The sequence below is a fragment of the Mesoplodon densirostris genome, chromosome 18, assembly GCF_025265405.1.
Source record: "Mesoplodon densirostris isolate mMesDen1 chromosome 18, mMesDen1 primary haplotype, whole genome shotgun sequence".
In the NCBI taxonomy this organism is placed as follows: domain Eukaryota; kingdom Metazoa; phylum Chordata; class Mammalia; order Artiodactyla; family Ziphiidae; genus Mesoplodon; species Mesoplodon densirostris.
Window position 1 is genome coordinate 18,463,117 of NC_082678.1, and position 25,698 is coordinate 18,488,814.

General features: G+C 42.8%; 1 protein-coding gene across 1 annotated transcript in view; it reads left to right on the forward strand.

Moving 5' to 3' along the window:
- The window catches only part of SRP68 (signal recognition particle 68), a 29,448-nt gene continuing 3,750 nt past the window's right edge, over positions 1-25,698 (forward strand). The window contains exons 1-12 of the mRNA XM_060081923.1: positions 1-500; positions 2,056-2,122; positions 4,517-4,630; positions 7,595-7,790; positions 8,356-8,438; positions 8,705-8,814; positions 9,170-9,252; positions 10,885-11,025; positions 17,551-17,649; positions 20,470-20,534; positions 24,409-24,565; positions 25,227-25,321. Of these exons, the coding sequence (XP_059937906.1) occupies positions 17-500; positions 2,056-2,122; positions 4,517-4,630; positions 7,595-7,790; positions 8,356-8,438; positions 8,705-8,814; positions 9,170-9,252; positions 10,885-11,025; positions 17,551-17,649; positions 20,470-20,534; positions 24,409-24,565; positions 25,227-25,321 (1,694 nt within the window). The 5' untranslated portion in view covers positions 1-16. The remainder of the gene's footprint in view (positions 501-2,055; positions 2,123-4,516; positions 4,631-7,594; positions 7,791-8,355; positions 8,439-8,704; positions 8,815-9,169; positions 9,253-10,884; positions 11,026-17,550; positions 17,650-20,469; positions 20,535-24,408; positions 24,566-25,226; positions 25,322-25,698) is intronic.

Below are 25,698 nucleotides of genomic sequence, written 5' to 3' on the forward strand. Positions count from 1 at the left end.
GATCCCCTGTGCAGGGATGCAGGAGGTGTGGGAGGGGGACATCTCTGGGTTCTCCACCCTTGGTGGACGGGAAGTAGGAGTGCCCCCAGGAGACCTCAGCAGTGACGGCGTCCGCGAGCTTCGGGACCCTCAGCCTAGTCCACCACCGTTTGAGACCCGGAAGCCTAGTCCACGCGCAGGCGCACTCCAACAAGTGGCCGCTGCCTGCGGGCAGGGCCGTCGGCGGCGGAGTCCGCCGGTATCCCGTCAGCCCGCCCGAGCCGGCTCCGCTCTCTCTCTCTCTCTCTCCCCGGTCGTCCCGCCTTCTCTATCCCGTCCTGCTCTGCGGCGCAGGGGCAAGATGGCTGCTGAGAAACAGGTACCTGCAGGCGGCGGTGGTAGCAGCAGCGGCGGTAGCGGTGGTGGACGCGGTGCCGGAGGAGAGGAAAATAAGGAAAACGAACGGCCTTCAGCTGGATCGAAGGCAAACAAAGAATTCGGGGATAGCCTGAGTTTGGAGAGTATCCTACAGTAATCGGGCCTAATTCGCCATGACTACGTGTCGATCTGGCGGGCCGGGGGCGGGAGAGGCGGCGGGTTGCGGCACGACCTGGGCAGGAGAGGCCGAAGGTTGCAGTTTCTCTCGCTTCTACTTTTTGGCACTTAGAGTTTCAGGGTCTGGTTTTCGATTGGCCTTTCCTCGCATGTTCTTTGTCCTCCAGTCTGGGGAACGTCCTCTTCTTTCAAGCGGCACCGGAATATTGGGCAGTTTTCTTCAGTTTCCCCGCAGTTGCCCGGTTGGAGGGCTGGTGATGGGGCTGACACTGGCCACTCTGGTGAACTACTGCCTTGGCAACTGGGGCCACTGAACTGGGGAGAGGAAACTGCAGTCTTGACCTTTTGGCCTAATACTTCTGTCTGACAGCCGTTGGGGAATGGATAATAAAAATTACAGTTTGATGTTTTGGAAGTGGAGGCAAAGGTTCCGTGTTGTAAGGGAAAGCTTATTGCCCATTTTGAATATAAATCATTGTAGATTGTTAACATTACTTGTATAGCTTTCTTAATAGGTCTGTAGACCTTTTATCTTGTTGAGAGTCATTCAGATGAATCGGTTTCTAGTTTTCATCAGAGTGTATTACAATTGAGTGTTGACGACATTAGTTTGTGGCTTTTTGAAATGAATAAGTAGTGGAGAAAATGTAGGTGAATTTCTGATATACATTTAGCTTGACATCTTAATATAGTGAAGTTTTCAGGAGATTGAAGCTTTACTTTTTGAACTGGTGGTATCCTTTCAAATGGATGTTAGAATGCCTTGATTTTACTGCACACCTTATATATGTTTGTCTCTTTTTAGTTATTGAAATAGCCCCAGTGTTTTAAAATACATCTGTAAAGAAGCATGGAGGAAACTTTAAAAGGACACTAAAACTGTAGACAAAGGTCGTTGGACTTCCTGAAGTTTGGGACATAATCTTAAAATATTTTAAGATTCTTAAAAAGGAGAGTTTGCTCAGGGCTTTTTTATTTTTTTAAAGAAAAACTAGTATTTAAATGCAAGCTGTGGTCTGGTTTGGTTGGCATGTGCTCACCATAGGCACATGAAGCGTCACAGCTGTTAAGGAAAGTCAGATTTGGCAGATGTAGGAGGTTATGCAAATAGAGGAGTAGTACACGTCATTTATAACCTGAATCTGCTAAAATGAGTAAAACATTGGGTCCAGGTGTAAATCACTGGGAACCACCCCAGATGTAGTCAGTATTTAGAATCCAGCAGCTTTAGCTGTTGGGTCTTATTAATCCTCAATGGCTAATGATGCCCTCCTTTTTTAGTTTGAAAGTAGTAATAGTTCAGGCAGTCAACTTTTCTACATGCTTCGCCCTGGTCCTGTTCTATGGTAAGATAGCTATTGAAAATGCTTACCAGAGATTTCACTCATGTACTGAGTATTTCAGAAATGTTTAATATGCTGTGATTTGATACAAGTGTAGACTAATAGTACTAATATAGATGAATGTTTTGATTTATTTGGATTCTTGGCACTGTAAGCGTTTCCTTAATCTTGGCTCTAGTTCTTCAGATTATTAAGGAATCCCAGCAGCAGCATGGTTTACGGCATGGAGATTTTCAGAGGTACAGGTTAGTATCATGTGCAAGATATGTACAAATCTCTGTGGAATTTTCAAATTTGGTTTGCTTTTTTACTATCCTACTTATTCTGCTGTACCAGAAAGTATACCTAGAAAGTCTAGTTCTTAACTTGTATTGAATTCTCAAGAAGATACTTAATTTTCAAATTTAAAAGGAGCCAATCTTTTTATCCATTTTGTCTCACAATATTGCAGATACATTGGAGGCTTCTGCTGAAAATAACAGTTATGGTAATCTTTTTTTTTTTTTTTAACTTAACCATATTATAGAATCTGGGTCACATTCCAGCTGTTGGCAATCACTGTTCTGATTTCCATTGTTATAGTTTTGCTTTTTTCAGAACATAGCCTTTTGTGTCTAGATTCTCTCACCTAATAGATACTGCTCAGTAGTATTCCATTGCAGGGATGAATCGCAGTCTGCTTTTGTTCCCCAATTGAATGGCTATTGGTTGACTCCGATTTTTGTTTTTGTTTTTTCTAGTTATTATTGTTTTCAATGTTACATTTTTGATTAGATTTTTTGGTGGTAAAATATTCATAACATAAAAATGACTTTGATGTGTACCTTTTAGTACGTTTTTATGTCTTTTAGTACATAAATATATTTGTATGTATGTGCCTACCAAGTAGTATTTTTGTTCTTCTAGTCTCTTTCTATGCATTTTTTTCATAAGTTTGCTCATATTGTATATACAACTTTGTATTCTGCTTTTTTGCCGAACGTTATATGATATGTATTTCTCCATGCCTATAAAAATGTTCCATACACGTGATTTTTATTAGTTGCAGTATAACTCAATATATAGGCCTACCATAATTTATTTACCTATTCCCCCAAGTTGGTTATTTATATCATAGCCAGTTTTGTAGGTTTAAAAATATTGTTCCCGTGAATCTCTGTTCATACCTCTTTGTATATCTGATCATTTCTTTAATATAGAGTAGTATAGAAATAGACTGTCACTTCAGGAAGTATGAACATTTTTAAGGATCTTGATAAATGTATCCATATTGCAAGAAAATTTTTACCGATTTATATTTCTACTCATAATGTGTGAGTGTCCCATTTGATTTTTATGTGATAATTAAAGCATAATTATGAATCGAGGGAAAAGATCTAGATTCGGTCAGACTATTATTTCTTCTTTTTAATAACCTGTGCTCTGGTAGCTTTTTTATTATTTATTTATTTATTTATTTATTTATTTTTGGCTGTGTTGGGTCTTCGTTGCTGCACTCGGGCTTTCTCTGGTTGTAGCGAGCGGGGGCTACTCTGCATTGCAGTGCGCGGGCTTCTCATTGCAGTGGCTTCTCTTGTCGTGGAGCACGGGCTCTAGTCACGCAGGCTTCAGTAGTTGCAGCACGTGGGCTCAGTAGTTGTGGCTCATGGGCTCTAGAGTGCAGACTCAGTGGTTGTGGCACACGGGCTTAGTTGCTCCGCGGCATGTGGGATCTTCCCAGACCAGGGCTCGAACCCGTGTCCCCTGCACTGGGAGGCAGATTCTTAACCACTGCGCCACCAGGGAGGTCCGCTCTGGTAGCTTTAAGGCTGAGATTTTGAAGTACCATTTAATATCATTTTGTATTGTAAATTTTATGCTATATTATTTGATTAAGGGTGGTAAAATTTTACATGTACTTTTACACAGTTTAGTCAAAATACATTTATTGCATATCTATATGTTAGGCACTGTGCTATGACATTGGGGGAAACTTGAAAATAAAATCATCTTTGCACTAAAGGAGTTTATGTTAGTGAGATAGACATAATAAGAACATAATATCATGCCCTCATACTGTAGTAGAAGTAAGAATAAAAAGTTGCATGAGTACAGAAGAGAGAGGCTTGGCATAGAGGTGATGTTTATAGTTTTCTTATTGATATCCTAATTAACCTCCTCATTTTTCTTCACATATGCTTGCAGTTTCTTTCTCCACGTCTTCATTGTCATCACAATCTCCCTCAGGATGCCCCTTCTTCCCTTTTACATCCATCAGAATCCTACTCATTCTTTCAAAACCCACCATAAGTCCACTCCAGCAAAGTGGGTTAGCAAGAAGAGAATGATGACTTGTGTCCTATACGTTCAGTTTGACATTGGCCTTGTTTTTTTGGTTGCCATTCTATCTGCATGATTCTCTCCAACTAGAGTATGGGTTTTTTGAGAATGGGTACTGTGTCCTTGTCTCTTCATGTTTTCTGTGATACCAGTCATATTGCTTGCAAGTTTCCATTCAATAAATGTTTGCAAGAGGATGGTGGTATCTATAGCAACCATAAGTAGAATACCCCGAACTTTTGACCTTACTTTATTGTAGAATTTACTGTTGAAAGTATTATCAGCTTGGCCGAATGATTTTTGGTTGTGGTTTCCTACAGAGGCTACTGTTCCCGTAGACAAAGACGTCTTCGGAAAACACTCAACTTCAAGATGGGGAACAGACACAAATTCACAGGGAAAAAAGTAACGGAAGATCTTCTGACTGATAACAGGTATTGACTGCTCAGTGCTAAGTGCTGAATGCATCTTGCTAATACATTTATTGAACAATTACAGCGTGACAGGTGTTGTGTCAGACTCTTAGTTATTTCGCGTGATCCTGTGGAATAGACATCTTTACTACTCCTGTGTTATAAGATGAGGAGACTGAGCCTCAGAGAGACTCTCTAACTTGTTCAGGAACCATGGTAGAATGGTAAATGTTGAAGTCAGTGATTAGACTCTAACTGGTTATTAGGTAAGGTTTCTAGAACGCAAATTTCAATGTTTGAGTACTTACTTAAATCATTATGTCTTAAGCGAAATCTGGCCATGTGTAAATTATTACAGAAGAGTTTTATATTTCGGTGCTGAATGCATTCATGCTTAACATGACAGGATTACTCTATGAAAGCAATATGTATTAAAAGTCTATGGGTCAGTTCCTCAGACTTTGACCTGTGGGCCAAAATGGTCTTCCTGCCACCTGTTTATTGTAAATAAAGTTGGAACACAGCCACACCATTTATTTAGATATTGCTTACAGCTGCTTTTGTGCTACAGTAGCAGAGTAGTTGTGACAGAGACCATATGGCCTCTAAAGCCTAAAATACTTACTGTTGGGCCCTTTATGAAAAAAGTTTGCTGCCCCCTGGTCCAGTATGTGGCCAGAACTGAGTTAGACACCATATTGGATGTAGAAGAGTTGGGGAGGCATAGTTACTGAACCTCATTGACTCTGATATTGTTGAGAGATATTGGTTGAGTACAGAACAAGGAACACTACAAGATAGCAAAACTGCTATATTGTGTGTAATTTACTCATAAGAATTCTGAAGTCTTGGAAGGGAGAAGTTAGTTTGGGGGTTCTTGATGGGGAAGCCAGGAAGCCTGCATGGAGGAGGCTGGACCTTTAAGGGTTTGTGAGAAGAAAAGACATTCTGTGTTCAGGGAAACAGCATGCCATGTTGTCTTTGAATGCAGTGTAGGAACTGTAATGCTCTGGGCAGTTGTTAGCTACTGCTCAGGCAGCGAAGAGGCTTGGAGCTTGGTGTATGAGACACAGTCAGAAAACTAGAGCATGATGGGATGAAGCAGGATGGATTGATTAAATCCGATGAGATGAAGTTAGGAAGAGTCTGTTATAACAGTGAGACCAGGCTAAGCTGCAGTTAAAGGAAGATTAATCAAGGCAGTAGTTTAAAGAAAGATTCACCATAATAATAATAAAGTAGCTAACTTATATAGTAGTTAGTAAGTGCCAGGCTCTGGTCTAAGTGTGTTGTATGTATTACTGCATGGGAGAGTGAAGCACAGAAAGGTTAGTATTTTGCCCAAAATCACACAGCTAGTGAGTGGTGGCACTGAGATTCCAATCCAGGCCCTTAACCACTTCAGTATACTGCCTCTCTTTGCACAGCGAAAGAAACCATCAACAAAATGAACAGGCAGCCTATTAAATGGGAGAAGATATTTCCAAATGACATATCCGATGAGGGGTTAATATCCAAAATATATAAAGAACTCATACAGCTCAATATCAAAAAGACAGACAATTCGATTAAAAAATGGGCAGAGGATCTGAATAGAAATTTTTCCAAGGAAGTTATATAGATGGCCATCAGGCACCTGAAAAGATGCTCCACGTCACTAGTTGTCAGGGAAATGCAAATCAGAACCACGATGAGATATCACCTCACACCTGTCGGAATAGCTGTTATCAAAAAGACAAGAAATAACAAGTGTTGGTGAGGATGTGGAGAGAAGGGAGCCCTCGTGCACTGTTGGTGGGAATGTAAATTGGTGCGGTCACTATGGAAAACAGTACAGAGGTTCCTCCAAAAATTAAAAATAGAACTATATGACTCAGCAATTCCACTTCTGGGTATTTATCTGGAAAAAACTCCCAAAAACATGAATTAAAAAAGATATATGTATGCCAGCGTTTATTGTGTAGCATTGTTTACAATAGCTAGGATGTGGAAGCAGCTAAAGTGTCCACTGATAGATAACAGATAAAGAAGGTTTTATATCTAAGTCTGTGTCTATATATTTTTATGTATATTTAAACCAGAGCTCAGAAACAAAAACAAGGGATGCCAACTTCATCTTGTAAAAGCAAGATCAGGTTACATATATGTGACTCAGCCATAAAAAAGAATGAAATCTTGCCATTTGTGACAACATGGATGGATGTAGAGAGTATTATGCTAAGTGAAATTAGAGGAAGACAGATACTGTATGATCTCACTTATTTGTGGAATCTAAAAAACAAATGAACAAACAAAACAGACTTGTAGAGAACAAGCTGGTGGTTGCCAGAGGGGAGAGAAGTGGGAAGGGGTGGGTGAAATAGGGGAAGGGGATTAAGAAGTACAAACTTCCAGTTATACAATAGAGTCACAGGGATATAATGCACAACATAGGGAATATAGTCAATAATATAGTAATACCTTTGTATGGTGACAGATGGTGACTAGACTTCCTGTGGTGATCATTTCATAATGTATAAAAATATCGGATCTCTGTGATACACCTGAAACTAATATAATATTGTAAGTCAGCTATGCTTCAATTAAAAAATACACACACACACACATATATGTATGTATGTATACACTGCTTCTCAAGGACTTGGTTTCTAACTGAGTTGGGATGAAGGAGATGTGATTCAAAGATGAGGCCAGATTATGTGCCTAGGCTGCCTCTATTTGTTAACTCTGGGAGGGGTAAGTCTGGGTTTGCCAAGTTTGAGGCGATAGCAGGCTTTTCAGTGAGATGTGTCTGATAGGTGGTTAGAAACCTATCACAGATGCTGATTTGGGAGCCATGGTTGATACTGAAGAGCAGCTCTGAGGAGGAAGGCAAGGAAGAGCATAGGGAAAAGGTGAGAGGCCAAAGAGTGCACGTCAGAGAATATCTGAGTCTGGTGCTCTTGGCCTTTGCTGTTCAGTTGGCCCATTCTGTCTCTGGTTTAGATACTTGCTTCTGGTTCTGATGGATGCTGAGAGAGCCTGGAGCTATGCCATGCAGCTCAAACAGGAAGCCAACACTGAACCCCGAAAACGGTTCCACTTGTTATCTCGCCTACGCAAAGCTGTGAAGCATGCGGAGGAGTTGGAACGCTTGTGTGAGAGCAATCGTGTGGACGCCAAGACCAAGTTGGAGGCTCAGGTTAGTGTCTCAACATCAGCTTTGCTTTACTGTGGAGATTAGAGGCGTAAACAGAACAGAGTTTCTTACATTATATGTTGGTAGTCAGGAGAGGAAAAAACCTAATCTTGCTTTTAAAAGGTGAAGTTGGCTCTTGTTTTTGTTTTTGAGCTCTTGGTTTTTAACAGTTAGCTCTAACTTTTAAGAAAGCCCGTGCTTCTTTTGATACGTGCATGGAGAACTTGTATCTGGGAAGTTCACAAAATAAGAACTTTTTTCTTAATGAATATTTGAAAAGAGATGAAAGATATTTCAACTTTTAATGCTTATGTTATAGCCCAGAAGCGGGTTGTTAAATAAAATGAAGGGAACAAATTTTCTTTATTTTGCAGTTCTTTCCGAGGAAGTAAAATGAATCATAAAATTACCTATGTATCACATTTTATTAGTGAAATAAATTTTTTTCTTTTAGAATCAACCTGAATATCTCTGTAGTCTTGATATCAAAGTTCGAAGCAAGTAGAGGAGGTTGGGCTGTCTGGTTATCGGGTGTTGAAGCAGTTTCTCTTTTCCCGTCACCTTACAGGCTTACACAGCTTACCTCTCAGGAATGCTGCGGTTTGAACATCAAGAATGGAAAGCCGCCATTGAGGCTTTTAACAAATGCAAGTAAGTCCTCTGGTCCAAAGGCTGTGACCAGTTTTGATGATAGTAACATTCAAGCTGCAGATCAGCTAATGCTTGTTTCTGTGAAAGTTATTACAATTTCTTTCTTTTTTTCTTCTCTTTAGAAATGTTGATTCTTCTCTTTAGAAATGTTGATTCTTCTCTTTCAGCCTCAGAACATGCCAGTTCTGGTAGTTGGTCTGTGTTCCTTGTGAGTTTGTTTTCTTAGAGTGAGGCTGCTGTGAACCGTGATGTTTCTTTCCTTGCAGGACTATCTATGAGAAGCTGGCCAGCGCTTTCACAGAAGAGCAGGCTGTGCTGTACAACCAGCGTGTGGAGGAGATCTCGCCCAACATCCGCTACTGTGCATATAACATTGGTGAGCGGGCTGCATAGGGCATCGACAGGTGGCTTGGTGGTAGTTCATCTCAGAGAGCCTAGAGAACTTCTTTAACTTTCTTCCCTTTCCCTTGCTTCCGTATTTGGTGTGGGTTTTGGTTGATGAAAAAAGTAGAATTGTCGGAGTTAGCCCTGCTCGAAATCCGGAAGGGAATTCCATTGCTTCAGTTTTGGCCCTGCCATCTTCTTTACTCACCAAGAGCTTTGTGAAAGGACTTGGGAGGCCTTGAAACGTGCTTATGGAGGGAGAAGAGCTTGGAGTTGAATCTAGTGGTTCTTGAGGGAACAGCCAACTCCCTCGAGGATTTTCCACTCAATATCTCTCTTTTTCTTAGGGGACCAGTCAGCTATCAATGAACTCATGCAGATGAGATTGAGGTCTGGGGGCACTGAGGGTCTCCTGGCTGAAAAATTGGAGGTAATCCAGTATGCACATTTTTGTGAAAAGTCTTTGGTTTGAAAAAAGTCCAGTAAAAGAAGTAATCCATGATCCCGTCATCCAAGGATAATTGCTGTCAATATATGCATATTTATATCTATTTTTAGCAAAAACTATTTTCACTTAATATTTTAAAGTGTTCAACTTTCTTACTTTGGTACTCATAGAAAAAATAGGAAATATAAAAGACTGGGAAAGATTGGGGGAAAAAAATAGAATCATTTAGGAGCTTCCCTTGTGGCGCAGTGGTTGAGAATCCACCTGCTAGTGCAGGGGACATGGGTTCGAGCCCTGGTCTGGGAAGATCCCACATGTTGTGGAGCAGCTAAGCCTGCGCGCCATAACTGCTGAGCCTGTGCTCTGGAGCCCGCGTGCCGCAGCTGCTGAGGCCCACGCGCCTAGAGCCCATGCTCTGCAACGAGAAGCCACTGCAATGAGAAGCCTGTTTACCGCAACGAACAGTAGCCCCTGCTCACCGCAACTAGAGAAAGCCCGCTCACGGCAACAAAGACCCAACACAGCCAAAAATAAAAAATAAAATAAATTTTTAAAAAAAAGAATCATGTGGGTTACCACCCAGAGGTAACCACTGTTAATGATATGAATATCTTGCAACCTTTTTAAAAATTTATTTATTTGTTTATTTGTTTATTTGTTTGTTTATTTATTAATTTAATTTATTTATTTATGGCTGCTTTGGGTCTTCACTACTGCATGTGGGCTTTCTCTAGTTGCGGCGAGCGGGGGCTACTTTTCACTGTGGTGCCCAGGCTTCTCATTGCGGTGGCTTCTCTAGTTGCAGAGCACGGGCTCTAGTCGCACTGGCTTCAGTAGTTGTGGCTCGTGGGCTCTAGAGCGCCGGCTCAGTAGTTGTGGGGCACAGGCTTAGTTGCTCCGCAGCATGTGGGATCTTCCCGGACTAGGGCTCAAACCCTTGTCCCCTTCATTGGCAGGCAGATTCTTAACCACTGCGCCACCAGGGAAGTCCCGCAAACTTGTATATGTAGAGAAAAAGGCGTATGTTTTAAAAATAGAATCTCAGTATACACTGTTTAGTAACATGCTTCTTAAATTTAATGTCACGTGCATTTTTTCCACTTCAGTAAATACATTTCCATGCATCTTTTGATGACCGCATGGTATTCCATTGTGGTACATGTTTTATTTGACCACTCATTATGTTAATTGTTTAAAGTGGTAACTGGTATTACCATGAATATCTGTCCCCAGTTTTTGTATACATTCTTAGTTATTTCCTGAGGATAAATTTGTAAAAGTGGAATTGAATGTTTTGGAAGCTTTTGATACATATTGACAAATACTTTTAGTAAGTTTCTACTAATTTACATTTCTGCTTGCGATGCTTTTCTCCTTACACTCCTTGCCAAAACTTAATGTTGCTCTTGTTAGCCTTCTGTCGTGTCCTTTTAATATTGGAGTTTCTATAAGCTAAGAAATATGCCAGGGAGGAATTTAAATACAAATTTGTATATACTCTCTAAGCTGTAGTATGTTAGTTTTAGAAAGAGACAAATGATAGTTTCCATTGATTTTCACCTTGATCACTCATATCCACAGTTAAAGCTTTAACTTTTTAAAACCACCTTCCAGGCCTTGATCACTCAGACTCGAGCCAAGCAGGCAGCCACCATGAGTGAAGTGGAATGGAGAGGCAGAACGGTCCCGGTGAAGATTGACAAAGTGAGGATATTTTTACTGGGACTGGCCGACAATGAGGCAGCCATCGCCCAGGTAAGGAGCAAAAGGACCTATTCTGTTCTCTTCTGTGTGTGTCTGGAGGTTGTCCTTGTGTGTTTAACACGTAGTGTTTTGTTGCTGCTTGGGATTTGGTAACAGTCTCAAGATGTACCCTCTTGAATAAAATTATTTTGAAAGCTGAGTTTATCAAGGAGTTCTTGTGTTTGGAGGGCAAAGAAATTGACAGTGACAGCCTTCAGTAAAAATGGGAGCAACAAGGGTCTGCTTAAAGTCAGGGCTTACATTCGGCCCAGCAGGTGGTGCAGCAGCATGACTGTTATGTCCCTTGTCTCTGTCTGACCTCTTGTCCTAGCCTTCTAGCCCTAAGGGCCATCTCTTGTCCCTGGGCCCTTTAAAGACAGCTAAACCAGAACATCTTGTTTTATGTGTGGTATGTATGCAGTATTCATGCAAAGCCATACTACCTGATGCTCCTGCTGAGATGATTCTTACCTGTTTGTGGGTGTGAACAACCAAGTGAGTTCCAAAAGATAAGAGATCCTGGTGATCTTGGTTTGTATGAAGTAGGCAGTGATTGAGGCATTTTTCTAGAGCTCCTTCTCCATATTAGGTGAAGAACGTCTGAGAAAAAACCAGGCTGCTCCCTGTGTCTCCAGCCTCAGCAGGGACCAGTGGCATTTCGTGAGACTTCACAGCAAGCTACTGCACCCGGAGTGATATTTGTATGAGGTGCTTTCTTAGTTGTGCTGATGAGTTGTCTTAAGCATCCAAACCTTTCAGTGACTTGTTCCAAAATGGCTCCTTCGGGTTGGGGACAGCTTTCAACAACTGAAGGATTTCTTTGTGTCTTTTGTCTGTATTACACATTGCCCCTTATTTACCCTTTATTTCCTTGAAAGACAGAAGACTAGAACAATACCAGAAAGTTGAGTTTTCATTAATCTAAAAGACTAAACTTTTTCTGAGAACATTTCATTGGCATTTAGGGTATAGAGGTCTCTCTTCTGGACTAGGGCTGAGAGCGACCATTTAGATTATGCAACTGCGTTAACTCTTTTGTTTTAAAGCGGTACATACTGGAAGAAAAGAACTGCTACAGTTCTGTGCCAGGCATCAGGCAGTGACAGTGGGGCAGAATTTCTGGATAGAATAGGGGGCAAGGAAGGTCAGTAGGGGCAAATAAAATAGGGACTCCTTAGGAATGGGGCCACAGACATACATCAGACAAAGGACAAGAAAAGATAACATTTATTAAGTAACTTTAAAAAGTTGTTCATGCTTAACATTTATAAAATATAAATTTAAAAAATGTTTCCTTTATTTATTTTGGCTGTGCCGTGTCTTAGTTGTGGCATGCAGGATCTTTAGTTGACTCATGTGGACTTCTGAGTTGCGGCATGTGGGATCTAGTTCCCCAACCAGGGATCAAATCTGGGCCCCCTGCATTGGGAGCGTGAAGTCTTACCCACTGGACCACCAGGGAAGTCCCAAAATATAAATGTTTTTAAGAAATCAACCTGACTTAAGAAAACAACCTGTGATGAGGTGACTGACCATGACTTTCTCTAGTTGCGGCGAGCAGGGGCTACTCTGTTGCAGTGCGCCGGCTTCTCATTGCGGTGGCTTCTCTTGTTGCGGAGCACAGGCCCTAGAGTGTGCGGGCTTCAGTAGTTGTGTCATGCAGGCTCTAGAGTGCAGGCTCAGTAGTTGTGGTACACGGGCTTAGTTGCTCCGTGGCACGTGGGATCTTCCTGGACCAGGGATCGAACCCATGTCCCCTGCATTAGCGGGCGGTTTCTTGACCACTGCGCCACCAGGGAAGTCCTGTATGAGTTTTTAATTGTTATCCTGCAAGATACAGTGGTGTGTTTGAGGAGTGTATGAAATCAAAGGGTTGGAAAGAACCATATAGGGATAGTTTCAAATCTTTAAAGGCTGAAGCAGGAAGAATATTTGAAGCCTGTTAACTTAGTGAATTACATTGATTTACAATTTTCGGTGTTTAAGCCAACCTTGAATATCTGGGATAACCCACTTGGTTATAATATATTGTACTTTTTATTTATACATTGCTGGATTTGGTTTGTTAATACTTTAAGAATTTTGCATCTGTTTTCATGATAAAGAGTGGCCTATGATTTTCTTGTCTTGTATGTAATGTCTTTTTTAGGGTTGGGGTCAGGGTTATACATACCTAATAAAACAAATTTGGAGGTGTTCCCTTCTTCTCTTTTTATGAAAGAGTATGAAACACTGGTATTTTTTTTTTCCTTAAATGTTTGTTATAATTCACCAGGGATACCATTGGTCCTGGAGTTTTCTTTGTGGGAAGGTTTTTAAAATTTGTTTTTGCTTGTTTTATTTTATTTTTTATTTATTTATTTTTTTTGCGGTATGCGGGCCTCCCACTGCTGTGGCCTCCCCCGTCGCGGAGCGACGCGCAGGCTCAGCGGCCATGGCTCACGGGCCCAGCCGCTCTGCGGCATATGGGATCCTCCCAGACCGGGGCACGAACCCGTATCCCCTGCATCGGCAGGCGGACTCTCAACCACTTGCGCCACCAGGGAGGCCCGTTTTTGCTTGTTTTAAACAAATATTATTCCTTCACAAGTTGTAGGGCTGTTCGGATTTCCTGTTTCACCTTGTGTCAGTTTGGATTTTATTTTTTTAAAGGAATTTGTTAATTTCGTGTAAATTGTTGATTTTACTGACATAGAGTTTACAATATTCCGTTATCATTTTAATGTCTGTAGAATCTTTTAAGTGCCTGGTTAATGTGCTTGTTGCGGTGAATAGTTATCTGTGGTTTTTAAGCATCTTACAGTACATTAGGATCACTTGAGTATCAGAGACCTTTAAATAATTTGGTAGGTCAAACAAAATGTGTATTAATCCCAGGAATCCCATTAAGGTTTTAACATTAACAGCAGGGTGGGGGGAGATGGATTGGGAGATTGGGATTGACATATATACACTATTGATACTATGTATAAAATAGGTAACTAGTGAGAACCTACTGTATAGCACAGGGAACACAGGATGATTTGCCTGTTCTCCTTATTGTATCGAGTTGTTCTCTGCCCTGGAAACCAAGCACTCTGCCTGAGAGAGACAGGGCTTTTCATTGCAGTGTTTCCTAACCCTGCTGATGTTGGTGTTCACCACCCTCTGGGAACTGGAATTCAGGAATTTGGTAGCCCCAGCTTCTTGCTTGCTTGTAGAGGTTTTTATGACATTTAAATATTAAACTGCAGTTTACTGAAAAGCGTGGAAGGAAGAAATAATTCAGGGAGATAATATTAAACTGCAAAGACTGGAGCTGAGGCTTAATCAGCTGCCAAACTCCAGCTGCAAAATCCTTCCTTTCTTTAGCCAAGCTTTAGGTTCTCATGTCTTTAATATTGTCTTACTTTATCATTTATTTCTGTTTTGCTTTGTTAGTCCTTGGTCCTACCTGAATTGTCACTGGTGGTGATTTGAGGGTGTAAGGCAGCTCTTGGGTGGGGTGGGGGGTGGGCAGCTTTAAAGTCTCTGCAGGTTTCATGATTCTTATCCTCAGGTTATGGCTAATGTTTTAATATTTGACTGGAAGGGAGATCATTTCCCCTTTTCTCTAAAAAAAAAAAAAATCTATTTTTAAGTGAGGTTTGTATCCTCTTTTACTCAAGGCCCATGTGTTTTTCACTAGACCTCACTGGGCCGAGTGAGGCTTGGTTCCCATCCCCTTGGTTCTCCTGCGAGTATGGTGGAGAATGTGGTCAGTCTCGCCTTGTTGTCTCTTAGTCATACCACCAGCAATTTTTGTAGACAAGCGAAAACATTCTGGGAGCTCTGTTTTAAAGAGCTGGGGGTCTCTACCTCAGGACACAAGCAGCTGGTTTTAGTCAGCGTTGAGACGTGGTTTGAGGCTGTGGAAAAGCACATCGGAGAGTGTTTGAAGTTTTATAAAAATTGATCTCGAGTTTGTTTATTAGGACTGAGTAACACATTACTTCTGGGCTTCAGGTTTCTCTCTGTCATAGGCACACCTGGGAAAGGTCCAAGCAGACCACAAATTCTTATGTAGGGGGTTTGCCCCTGTGTTTAGGAGCACGTTCTTGTTGATTCAGTGGCAGACTTGAGACATATGCATGTGGATTCTGAGGGACCCTCCCTCTGCATACGTATAGAGAGATGTTTCTTGTTCCACTGCCCCTTCAGGATTATCTTAGCCTCCAAGATAGGTTTATGGAATAAACGGGTAAGTAGCAAAATACGTTTCAGGCTTCCTGTTTGGAGACATTTTGTCCAGCCCGGGAGAATCATGAGAAGTTCTGCTCCGGAGATGAGTGGTCTCCACGTCACTGTGCAGTGCAGCTGCCATTAGGAAAACACAATTGACTGAAGTCCTCCCCTTCAGATAGACTTTTTCCTTCATTGTGGTTTAAGACTTTTGTAAGATTCCCAATGGAACTTAGAATTTTCTGGAAGCAGAGGGAAAATTTGCTTATGTTCAGTACCTTGATACAGAGGTTTCCTTATTCAAAGGGAACGAAGGTAATACATGGCATTAAAGAGATTTAGCATTTTAGACATCATTTTAATTTTTTTATTTGAGCCATTCCCTCCTTGTAGGAAAGGAGACAGATCCTGTGTAGCTGGTAAAACCAAATTTACTCTTTTCTTACTTATACACCCATTGCCCTGACTGCTGAGCCCCACCCATCTTAAAAGGGTGTCGGTGGCCTGTTTGCTGGATTGCATGGTATCAAACTGATGCTGGAGTTTATCCTGCCTGCTCACAACATGGCTCTGGTATGTGTGTGGTTAGTGCCAGGTCTGTTCGCGTATCTTATTCTACGGCTGCTCCGTTCCACGGGATCTGTACTTAGAAAAATTTGGCCAGTTTGATTAAATGACTATAAAGAATCTTGCTAACTTGAGATACTTAATTAACAGTGTTTCATGTGAGTGTGTTTCTCCAGAGCTGGGCTGTACTGTCCAGTACAGTAGCCACTTGAACACATACAGCTATTTAAATTAATTAAAATTTCAGATTGCTCAGCATCCACATGTAGCTAACGATGACTACAATGGACAGTGCAGATACATCATTATCACAGAAAGTTCTAGTGGACAGCACTGCTCTAGGCTTCAGTGAGTTAATGGTGGCTGTGTTTGCCTTTATAAGTTTATAGAATAGCTGTGCCCCTGATTTGTTCCTAAGTTACTGAACAACAGGAAAGTCAAGTAACTTATAAATAGAAAAGTATGTTTGATTTATATTGGGTGATTTACAAGGAAGTTTTTTTCCACCCTGGAAACTAGGAAAAACATAAGCGTTCTTTTTTTTTTTTTTTTTTTTTTGCGGTACGCGGGCCTCTCACTGTTGTGGCCTCCCCCGTTGCGGAGCACAGGCTCCGGACGCGCAGGCTCCGGACGCGCAGGCTCAGCGGCCATGGCTCACGGGCCCAGCCGCTCCGCGGCATATGGGATCCTCCCAGACCGGGGCACGAACCCGTATCCCCTGCATCGGCAGGCGGACTCTCAACCACTTGCGCCACCAGGGAGGCCCCATAAGCGTTCTTAAGAGAAGAAAAGGTTTTTCTTTAAGCCCCTCCCAGCCATCTCTTAAAGGAGTGGGTGGTACCGGTTTTCTTTGGGGCTTTCTTGGAGGTCAGTTGAGTGTCAGGAGATCAGATTGGATGTTAGTTTCTGTGGAAAGTCAAACATAATCATGGGAATGTTGATGTTCTAATGTCAGAGTGGGTCAGCAAGTAACACAAGTTCATCTCCTTTTTGCTTTTTGTTGATTCCCACCTGCTCAGTCAGATTCTTTAGAATGATAATGTGGTTTGGCAGGTATTCAGTTAATTAATCACTTTTTGCCTTATCCCAGCCGGCTGGCAGAGGGTTGACGCCCTATGCTTTGTCAACCTCATCTGCCCTAAAAATGTTCTCAGCATAGCCGTATGGAATATCTGAGGGCAGAATTTCTGTGGTGAGGAGAACCTCATATGGCATTTAGGAGAAATATATTTTTGATTAGGTATTGATGAGTAATGTTACTCACCTGCTTGGACTTAAAAGAAATCCAGTCTGTGCAAGTCCGTTGGGTTACGTTTGTAAGGAAACGAAACTTCTGCTGTGCTGAGCCTCAGTGTGAGGTAGCAGTGCCCCGCATCTAGCCCATCAGGCCCCTCTAGGGAAGCCAGGTGCAGGTCGGGAGCAGAGGTAGAAGAGTTGGAGGAGAATAGTAGAAAGTTCTACGATAGAGGAAACATTAAAGCGTCTGTTGCCTGACAGTTTAGATCAGTTATACAGATACTTTTTCAGTATGTTCACTTTATATATATACATTTCTCATTTCCATACAAATAAAGACTAAAACCATAAGAAAAATCGTATATGATAGAGAATATTAACAATTGAAATGATCTCCGATTCGGGCCATTTTTTGGTTGATGTGTGTATTTGTGTCTGATGGGAGGAATCAAAGCGATGTTATGCCCTCCTCCCATCAGAGTGCTATGTCTTACTCAAAAGAAAATCTTTTTACTGCCTTCTGCCTTTGTTTAGGCTGAAAGTGAAGAAACCAAGGAGCGTCTGTTTGAATCCATGCTCAGTGAGTGTCGGGACGCCATCCAGGCCGTTCGGGAAGAGCTCAAGCCAGATCAGGTAGGACTCTGAGCTGAGCCATGGGCTCTTGTTCTGGGCTGAGGTCCTCTTCAGTCTGTGTGTCGCGTTCTCAGTGCACTGACTCTTAGCCACCGTTGTATATAGGTGTGATTGGCTAATGAACAACAGAAGCCTCTTCTGGGCTCCATCAGGTTGAGAAATTCTTTTGTCTGTCCTGTTTCTCCTAATGGTTTCATGTATTACCTGGTAAGCTTTGATCTCAAATTCATATCTCCAGGTGGATTTCTCCAGTGCTCCCTTTCTCTAATAATATCACTGTGATTCATTCAGGCATCTAGGCTGAAAACCTCAGAACCATTTTTGTCTCTATTCCCTGTCACCAAAAACCCTGTTTATTTTGCCTTTGTAATTTCTCTCGCCTCTTGTCCATTCCACCTGTTTCTAATAAGCCCTTTATATTATGCCTGGACTACCACAAAAGTCTCCTGATTGCTTTTCCTATCTTGGTTTCAGTTTGGTTTTCCAGACCTTTTTGCCAGAAGAACAGACTGAACCTCTCCAGATCCTATTTCACTGCCTACTTGTGAAAAAAGCCCAGTGATTCTCTGAGGTCTAGGGCAGTGGTCGCTAAACTTCTATGATCATGCACCCCATAAGTAAAATTGAGCATTTATCTCTGATAACATTTATTTGTAAATTATATACCTTATTATTCAACTGATTTGTGATATAGAAAATGTATTAAAATAAAGTTTTTAGAATTGAGATAGATATAAATAGAAGTTCTAGTTTTCTTCTTATACCCGTACCCTGAGGGTTATGTACACCCTACTTTAGATACCACAGTGTCTAGCAAATACAGTTCAAACTCCTTGAGCTGGTATATGAGCCTCCGCTGGGTGTTTCTAGCCTGTTTCCAGTGTTGTACTTGGCTACTAACCTCTGAGTCTTCTGCCTCAGGCTCTTGTACTCACTGTCTTATTGTGCCTGTCCCACTGCAGTGCATTCCTTACACTGTTGTCCTTTCCCCCCTCCTCACACCTGGCTTCTTCCACTCCCTTTTCACCTGTCCAAACGCTGGCTGTCTTTCAAGATGTGGCTCATAGCTCACTGTCTCTGAGAAGCCTGCCTATACCATCCTCGCCCACATCTCTCCATTTTCCAAATATCTGATCCTTGCAGCTACAATTTTTGTTTGATAGTTAATCAAACATTGCCTTTTTTAAATTAATTAATTAATTTAATTTTGGCTGCATTGGGTCTTTGTTGCTGAGCACGGGCTTTCTATAGTTGCGGTGTGCGGGCTTCTCATTGCAGTGGCTTCTCTTGTCGCTGAGCACGGGCTCTAGGCATGTGGGCTTCAGTAGTTGTGGCACACGGGCTTAGAAGTTGTGGCTCGTGGGCTCTAGAGCACGGGCTCAGAAGTTGTGGTGCACGGGCTTAGTTGCTCCACGGCATGTGTGATCTTCCCAGACCAGGACTCAAACCCGTGTCCCCTGCATTGGCAGGCGGATTCTTAACCACTGCACCACCAGGGAAGTCCCAGTCAAGCACAGCCTTTTAACATTTTGTGTATTGTTTTATATTTACCTTCTCGTTACATTTTTTTAAGACTATAAGCATATTAAAAGTAACTATATTTCTTTAATTATCTGCCGTAGTACCTTCTGTATGAAATATTCAATAAATGTATGTTGGGCTGTAGTTGCATGTTTCCTTCTCCAGTAAAGCAGCCTTTATATATTATACTTCCCTTGATTCATTTAGCAGGTACATACAGAGCCCCAGCCTCATCATTCACTTTGAATTCAGCAGGCAGCTCACAGAATGTAATGAGTATGGTGATAGCAAGGTGTTCCTGTTGCTGCTGTAACATTACCACAAACTTAGTGGCTAAAACAACACAAGTATATTATCTTACAGTCCTGGAGGATGGAAGTCTAAAATGAGTTCCTAGGGCTGCATTCCTTTTGGAAGCTCTAGGAGAGAATCCATTTCCAGTATTCCAGAGAGTGCACTTTCCTGCATTTCTTGCCTGTTGTCCCTTCCTCCATCTTCAGAGCCAGCAGCGTGGCGTCTTCTCTCCTGTCTGACCTCTGCTTCAGTCCCAGTATCTTTTCTGTATTGTCGACCCTACTGCCTCCCTCTTATAAGGAGTCTATGTTGTGGTGCCCCCCCCCCCGGATAATCCAGGCTAATTGAGAGATCCTTAACTTCATCACATCTGTAAGGTCTCTTGCCATGTAAGGTAACATCTTCACAGGCTCCCGTTAGGATGTGAACATCTTTAGAGGCCATTATTCAGCCAGCCACAGAGGCAAGAGCTAACAGCACCAGGCATAGAACTTGGGTCTAAGACACGGGTCTTAAAATGGAACCGAGGACCATGGACTGTCTGCCTTAATGCTTTGGGTCTGAACACTGGATGCAGTGGACAGGAAGCCTTACTGGCCATTACTCTGAACCCTCTTATTCAAGTCTGATTTTTAGATGCCAGTGGCAACTGAGTGACCCTGTCATTCTAGAATATACGCAGTAGACCTCTGATATTTGAGGACCCTTAACTTACTAGAGTCTATGCCTGTATTCCAGGGCACTTGGGGGACCACGCCATTAAATGAAATGGTCAACCTAGATGGGTGGGATAGGGAGGGTGGGAGGGAGGGAGATGCAAGAGGGAGGGGATATGGGGATTATACGTGTATGTACAGCTGATTCACTTTGTAATACAGCAGAAACTAACACACCATTGTAAAATAGTTATACTCCAGTAAAGATGTTAAGAAAAAAAAAAAATCGAGGTGGTCAGAGCCAAGGATAGGATCAGCCATTTTATCTTTACCTTTTCACCTTCTGCAGAAACAGAGAGATTATACCCTTGAAGGGGAATCGGGGAAGGTATCTAATCTTCAGTACCTGCACAGGTAAGGGTTGTGATGTTTTTACTTTTTAACATTGTATGATGTATCTTTGGAACAAAAGAGTATATATAATGTTTATGTACATTATAATTTATTGATACATACTAAAATCTGAATGCATCTATTCACATTTTATCATATGAGTTTTGAATTTGTATATTATTCTAATATACATATAATTTAAAATTTTTATACAGTGTAAGAACTAGAATACAGCCAGTAACTTTGAAGCTCCTTGTGGCCCCACCCTTGCTGATTCCTCCCCCTCTTCTGGAGCTAACCACTGTCCTTCCCGTGCCAAGCTCCCAGAGTGACTCTCCTCTGTGTTCTGAATGTTTTACATTGTCCCTTTTATATTTGAGTTCAATTTCAACTCAAGTTTACTTCCATCTAGAGTTTTTTTTTTTTTTTTTTTTTTTTTTTCTTTCTTTTTGCGGTATGTGGGCCTCTCACTGTTGTGGCCTCTCCCGTTGCGGAGCACAGGCTCCGGATGCGCAGGCCCAGCGGCCATGGCTCACGGGCCCAGCCGCTCCGCGGCATATGGGATCCTCCCAGACCGGGGCACGAACCCGTATCCCCTGCATCGGCAGGCGGACTCTTAACCACTGCGCCACCAGGGAGGCCCTAGAGTTTATTTTTGAGTGAGGTAAGGATCTATTTCACCTTGTTCCATGAGGACAATGGATTAGTCCAGTGTATGATTTATTGGCTGTTCTGTCCTTTCCCCACTGATCTGCAGGAATACATTCCATTTTCTCCTTGCGTGCTCTTTTTTTCTGGACTCTCTTCTGCTCTGCTGATTTATTTGTCTGTACTAACACCAGCACAGTGACTTACTATATATAACTTTATCATAAGTCTTGGTATCTGGTCGAGCAAGTTTTCCCCACTAGGTTTCTGCTCAGGCACATCTTGACTGTTTTTCTCCCTTTGCTCTTTCATATGCATTTTTAAATCACCTTGTCAAGTTTAAATTTTTTAAGAGGTAGATCATTTTGTTTCACAGGAGAAAGGAGGAAGAGTGACATTTTTCGAACTTCCTGGGGAGAAATAAAATTCCACTTCTCCTCAGATTCTCTTTCCATGTGACCTTGAAATTTTAATTTCTTAGTCACTGCTTATAACTTTTTAGTGAACCTGGCTGTATTTTCAGTCATTCTCGTGCCACCCCCTCCCTCTTTTATAAAAAAAGCAAAACCATAAAAACTCCTCTCCCTGCCTTAATCTCCGTTCTTAGGGGATTTGGTGTTATGTGAATGTTAAATTGACGGCTAGATGACGCGGGTGCACAGAATATCAGCAAGAACGGCCCTTAGCCGTCTTCTTCAATAACCTAAGGAGAAAGATGAGGCTTCAGGAGGTTAGGGGACATGTTGGTAGTTAACAACCGTAACAAGGCAGAGGCAGTTGATCAACTTCCTAACCTTGAAAGACCCAGAGAGCTTCAGCAGGGCTCAGGAAACTTTCAAATTGTGAAGCCCCTTGCCCTTGGATCCATTCTCCCACTTCCACATGTAGCTAGTATCAGGATCATAATCAGTTAGGATCGGAAGCCAGCTTTGGGGTAAATTGAAGTCGAGAATCAGGTAGCTCTTGTATTTTAATAAAACTCCTGTATTTTAATAAAGATGTATCTGGACTCCTATACTACTCTGAATAATAGTTACTTTATTTTGAGAGTTTGATTTTTCTACAGAGCTTTAGAAAAAACCATCTCATGACCTTTCCTCCCATTTCTCAGAAGCATCCACTTTTGGGAATTCCCTGATGGTCCAGTGGTTAAGACTCCGAGCTTCCACTGCAGGGGGCGCGGGTTTGACCCTTGGTCGGGGAACTAAGATCCCACAATCTATGCAGTGTGGCAAAAAAAAAAAAAAAAAGGTGGCAGCAGCCACTTTTAATTCTTTTTTTTTTTTTTTAATATTATTTATTTGGTTGCGCTGGGTTCTAATTTCGGCAGGCGGGCTCCTTAGTTGTGGTATGCAAACTCGTAGTTGCAGCAAGCATGTGGGATCTAGTTCCCTGACCAGGGATTGAACCCAACCCCCCTGCAAGGGAAGCGTGGAGTCTTACCCACTGCGCGCCACCAGGGAAGTCCCTACTTTTTAATTCTTTTAACAAATTGTTTTGGTATTTACCTCCATGTCTCTAAATGACATGAATTAATGTTGCTACTTGTTGATTTTTGGCTTTCAGCATTTCTTACCACTTTCCCCTACAGCCTTCTCTCACCAATTCTACTCCCGCTCTTCACCCTGACCCCTCTTTGACTTCCCATCTGACTCCTACACAGGCTTCCTCATTTCCAATGCCATTAAATTAATTAATTAATTAATTTGCCGCACCGCACAGCATGTGGGATTCTAGTTCCCTGACCAGGGATCAAATCCGTGCCCCCTGCAGTGGAAGTGCAGAGTCCTAACCACTGGACCATCAGGGAAGTCCCGATTTTAATTTCTAAGAGCTCATTTGTGTTCTTTGAATATTATTTTAAAACAGTGTCTCATTCTAACTTCACACCCACAAAGTCTTCACTTTGTGAAATTATTAATAATAGTTGTCTAAAGTTTTCTTCTCCCTACAAAGTTTGGTTCTTCCAAGTTGCTTTTTTCCCCCTCTCAGTCTTGGCCCCTTCTGTCTTATCAGAGGTTTTCCTTAAGTGTCTGGTGATCCTTGTTCATCCACTCCTGTTAAAGACTGTGTGTTGTCTGTTGGGAGCTCTTGCATGGAGCTCCTCAGCTGTGGCTTCACTGTAGGCGCTCTGGGTCTGCGTTTCACTGAGGACCCTGACTCCAGAATCTTGAAGGGTTTTTTCTCTTGGACTGGTCAGATCCTCAGAATATATCAAGCTGTTCTTATTCTGGAAGCCGAGTAGGAGAAGAATGCTAGGAGGTCAGCCCTCAGAGCTTGACAGTCTCTTAACCCCCCTGGTTCATTATGGAGCCCCTGACCTCAGCTGTGCCTGTATCCCCTGTCCCCAGGCCTCTTATATCCTCCCTCTCCCAGGATGCCTCCAGCCTCTGCCACAGTAAGATGGGGATCGAGAGGCCTAAACACTTCTTAAGCAAACTTAAATAGTTACCATGTTTTTAATCGCCAAATATTAAAGGACTTTCCAGATGGTACAGTTAAAATAAGCAGGCATCACGCATAGTCTCCGGTATATACACACATTTAATATGCATAACCCTCCAAAGAGACTGTCCCTCGGTATTTTCTGAGAAGAGAAGGTCATCAGCTGAACAGGAGCAGCTGTTGTGCATGTACGCTGTCCCTGTAGTGTGGGCCAGGCAGGTAACTAGTCCTTGTTCCAGGGACTAGCTTGCCATCCATTAGCCATCTTAAGGACCAGCAGTGTCCTCTGAAATTAGTAGCTCTCTGGCTCTTTAATAAAGATACAGAGAGGGGCTTCCCTGGTGGCGCAGTGGTTGAGAGTCCGCCTGCCGATGCAGGGGACACGGATTCGTGCCCCGGTCTGGGAAGATCCCACATGCCGCAGAGCGGCTGGGCCCGTGAGCCATGGCCGCTGAGCCTGCAAGTCTGGAGCCTGTGCTCCGCAACGGGAGAGGCCACAACAGTGAGAGGCCCGCATGCCGCAAAAATTTTTTAAATTTAAAAAATAAAGACACAGAGGATATAATTCAAGCTAAAATCAGATTTTGTCATAAGGTTTCATACTGGTCCCCTGCAGTTAGCCACTGAACAGCAGCCAGAATTGAAGGCCCTTGGAGCTTGAGGCCCAGTTCGGAGAGCCCTGCGATATGACATGCCCTCACCCCCATAATCCCCTAGGGCAGTCCCAGCTTGTGGTCCAGTGCTCTTCCCAGAACATCAGCTTCCCTCATCATAACCTGAGCTGACATGTGGTCCATTCCAGCTACCTGACTTACATCAAGCTGTCAACAGCAATCAAGCGGAACGAGAACATGGCTAAAGGCCTGCAGAAGGCAGTGCTGCAGCAGCAGCCGGAGGATGACAGCAAGCGCTCCCCCCGGCCCCAGGACCTGATCCGGCTCTATGACATCATTCTTCAGGTGACCCTGGAGGGCTGGGAATGCAAGAGTCTATCCCGTGTTTGTGTTGGATACAAATGACTGAGCTTTGCATAGCGAAAGGGCTGTGACAGCCAGGGGCTGTTAGCGTCTCGATAAAAGATAGAGGTCTTGTTTTCGTGCCATTTCAGCCATCCGTGAGCCCGATATTCAGACATGTTGATGTGTAGACACTTGTAAACCACAGGTATTCACTGAGCACTTCCCCTCTGCAGGGTGGTCTCCCGTATGCTGTGGAGCATCCTGAGGCCACTCTGCCTCGGCCCACTGGGAGCTCACCAGTGAGTAAGGTTGTGAGACCCCTGCACATCTGCACTTACTCGTGTAGATGCCACAGGAGTGGGCTGTCTGAAATGAGAATTCAGAGCCGGAGAAATCCCCTCTAGCTGAGAGGGTCCAAGAAGTCTCTGAAGGAGGTGGAGTGTGACTGAGAGAGAAAGGACACGTGGGCTTTCAGTGTCAGAGAGGAGGGTGGAGGTGACACCAGATGTGGCTGCTGCTGAGTCACGCGTCACAGACTTTTTCCCATTATTTGAAGCCTAGACTCTTTCGTTTTGCCCATGTCTGTTCTCACAAGTCTTCTGTCAAACTGTCAGTGCGAGGCCTCCTCTTCATGAGTTTTCTTGTTGCATCTGTTGTGCAGAATCTGGTGGAATTGCTCCAGCTTCCTGGCTTAGAGGAGGACAGAGCCTTCCAGAAAGAGATAGGCCTTAAAACTCGGGTCTACAAGGCTTACAGGTAAGTGCCTGCGGGACAGACAGGGCTCTCCTCTACCATCCATTGGTTCTAGAAGCCTTGGGAGTACGTCCCTGGAAGGTTGGGTATGTGATCAGAGAGCAGTTAGCCCAGCGTGTTCAAGGGAAGTTTCAGGTTGTGGCTGGGAGTTTCCAGTGCAGTTTTGCTCTTTGGAAAGGTTGGGGGAGCTGGAAAGCACATACATTACCTGTCTTCTCCCTTCCCTTTCCTTCCTCCTCCCAGTGGAAAGGGGATAAGTGTTGGAAAAAGCGTTAATTAGCAGAACCAGAGCAGCTGATTCAGGGAGACTGAACTGAGTTGGGAGAAAGCTCAGTGTCTTAGTTTCTTACATGCACCGTGCTATTTGTAACTTGGGAGTG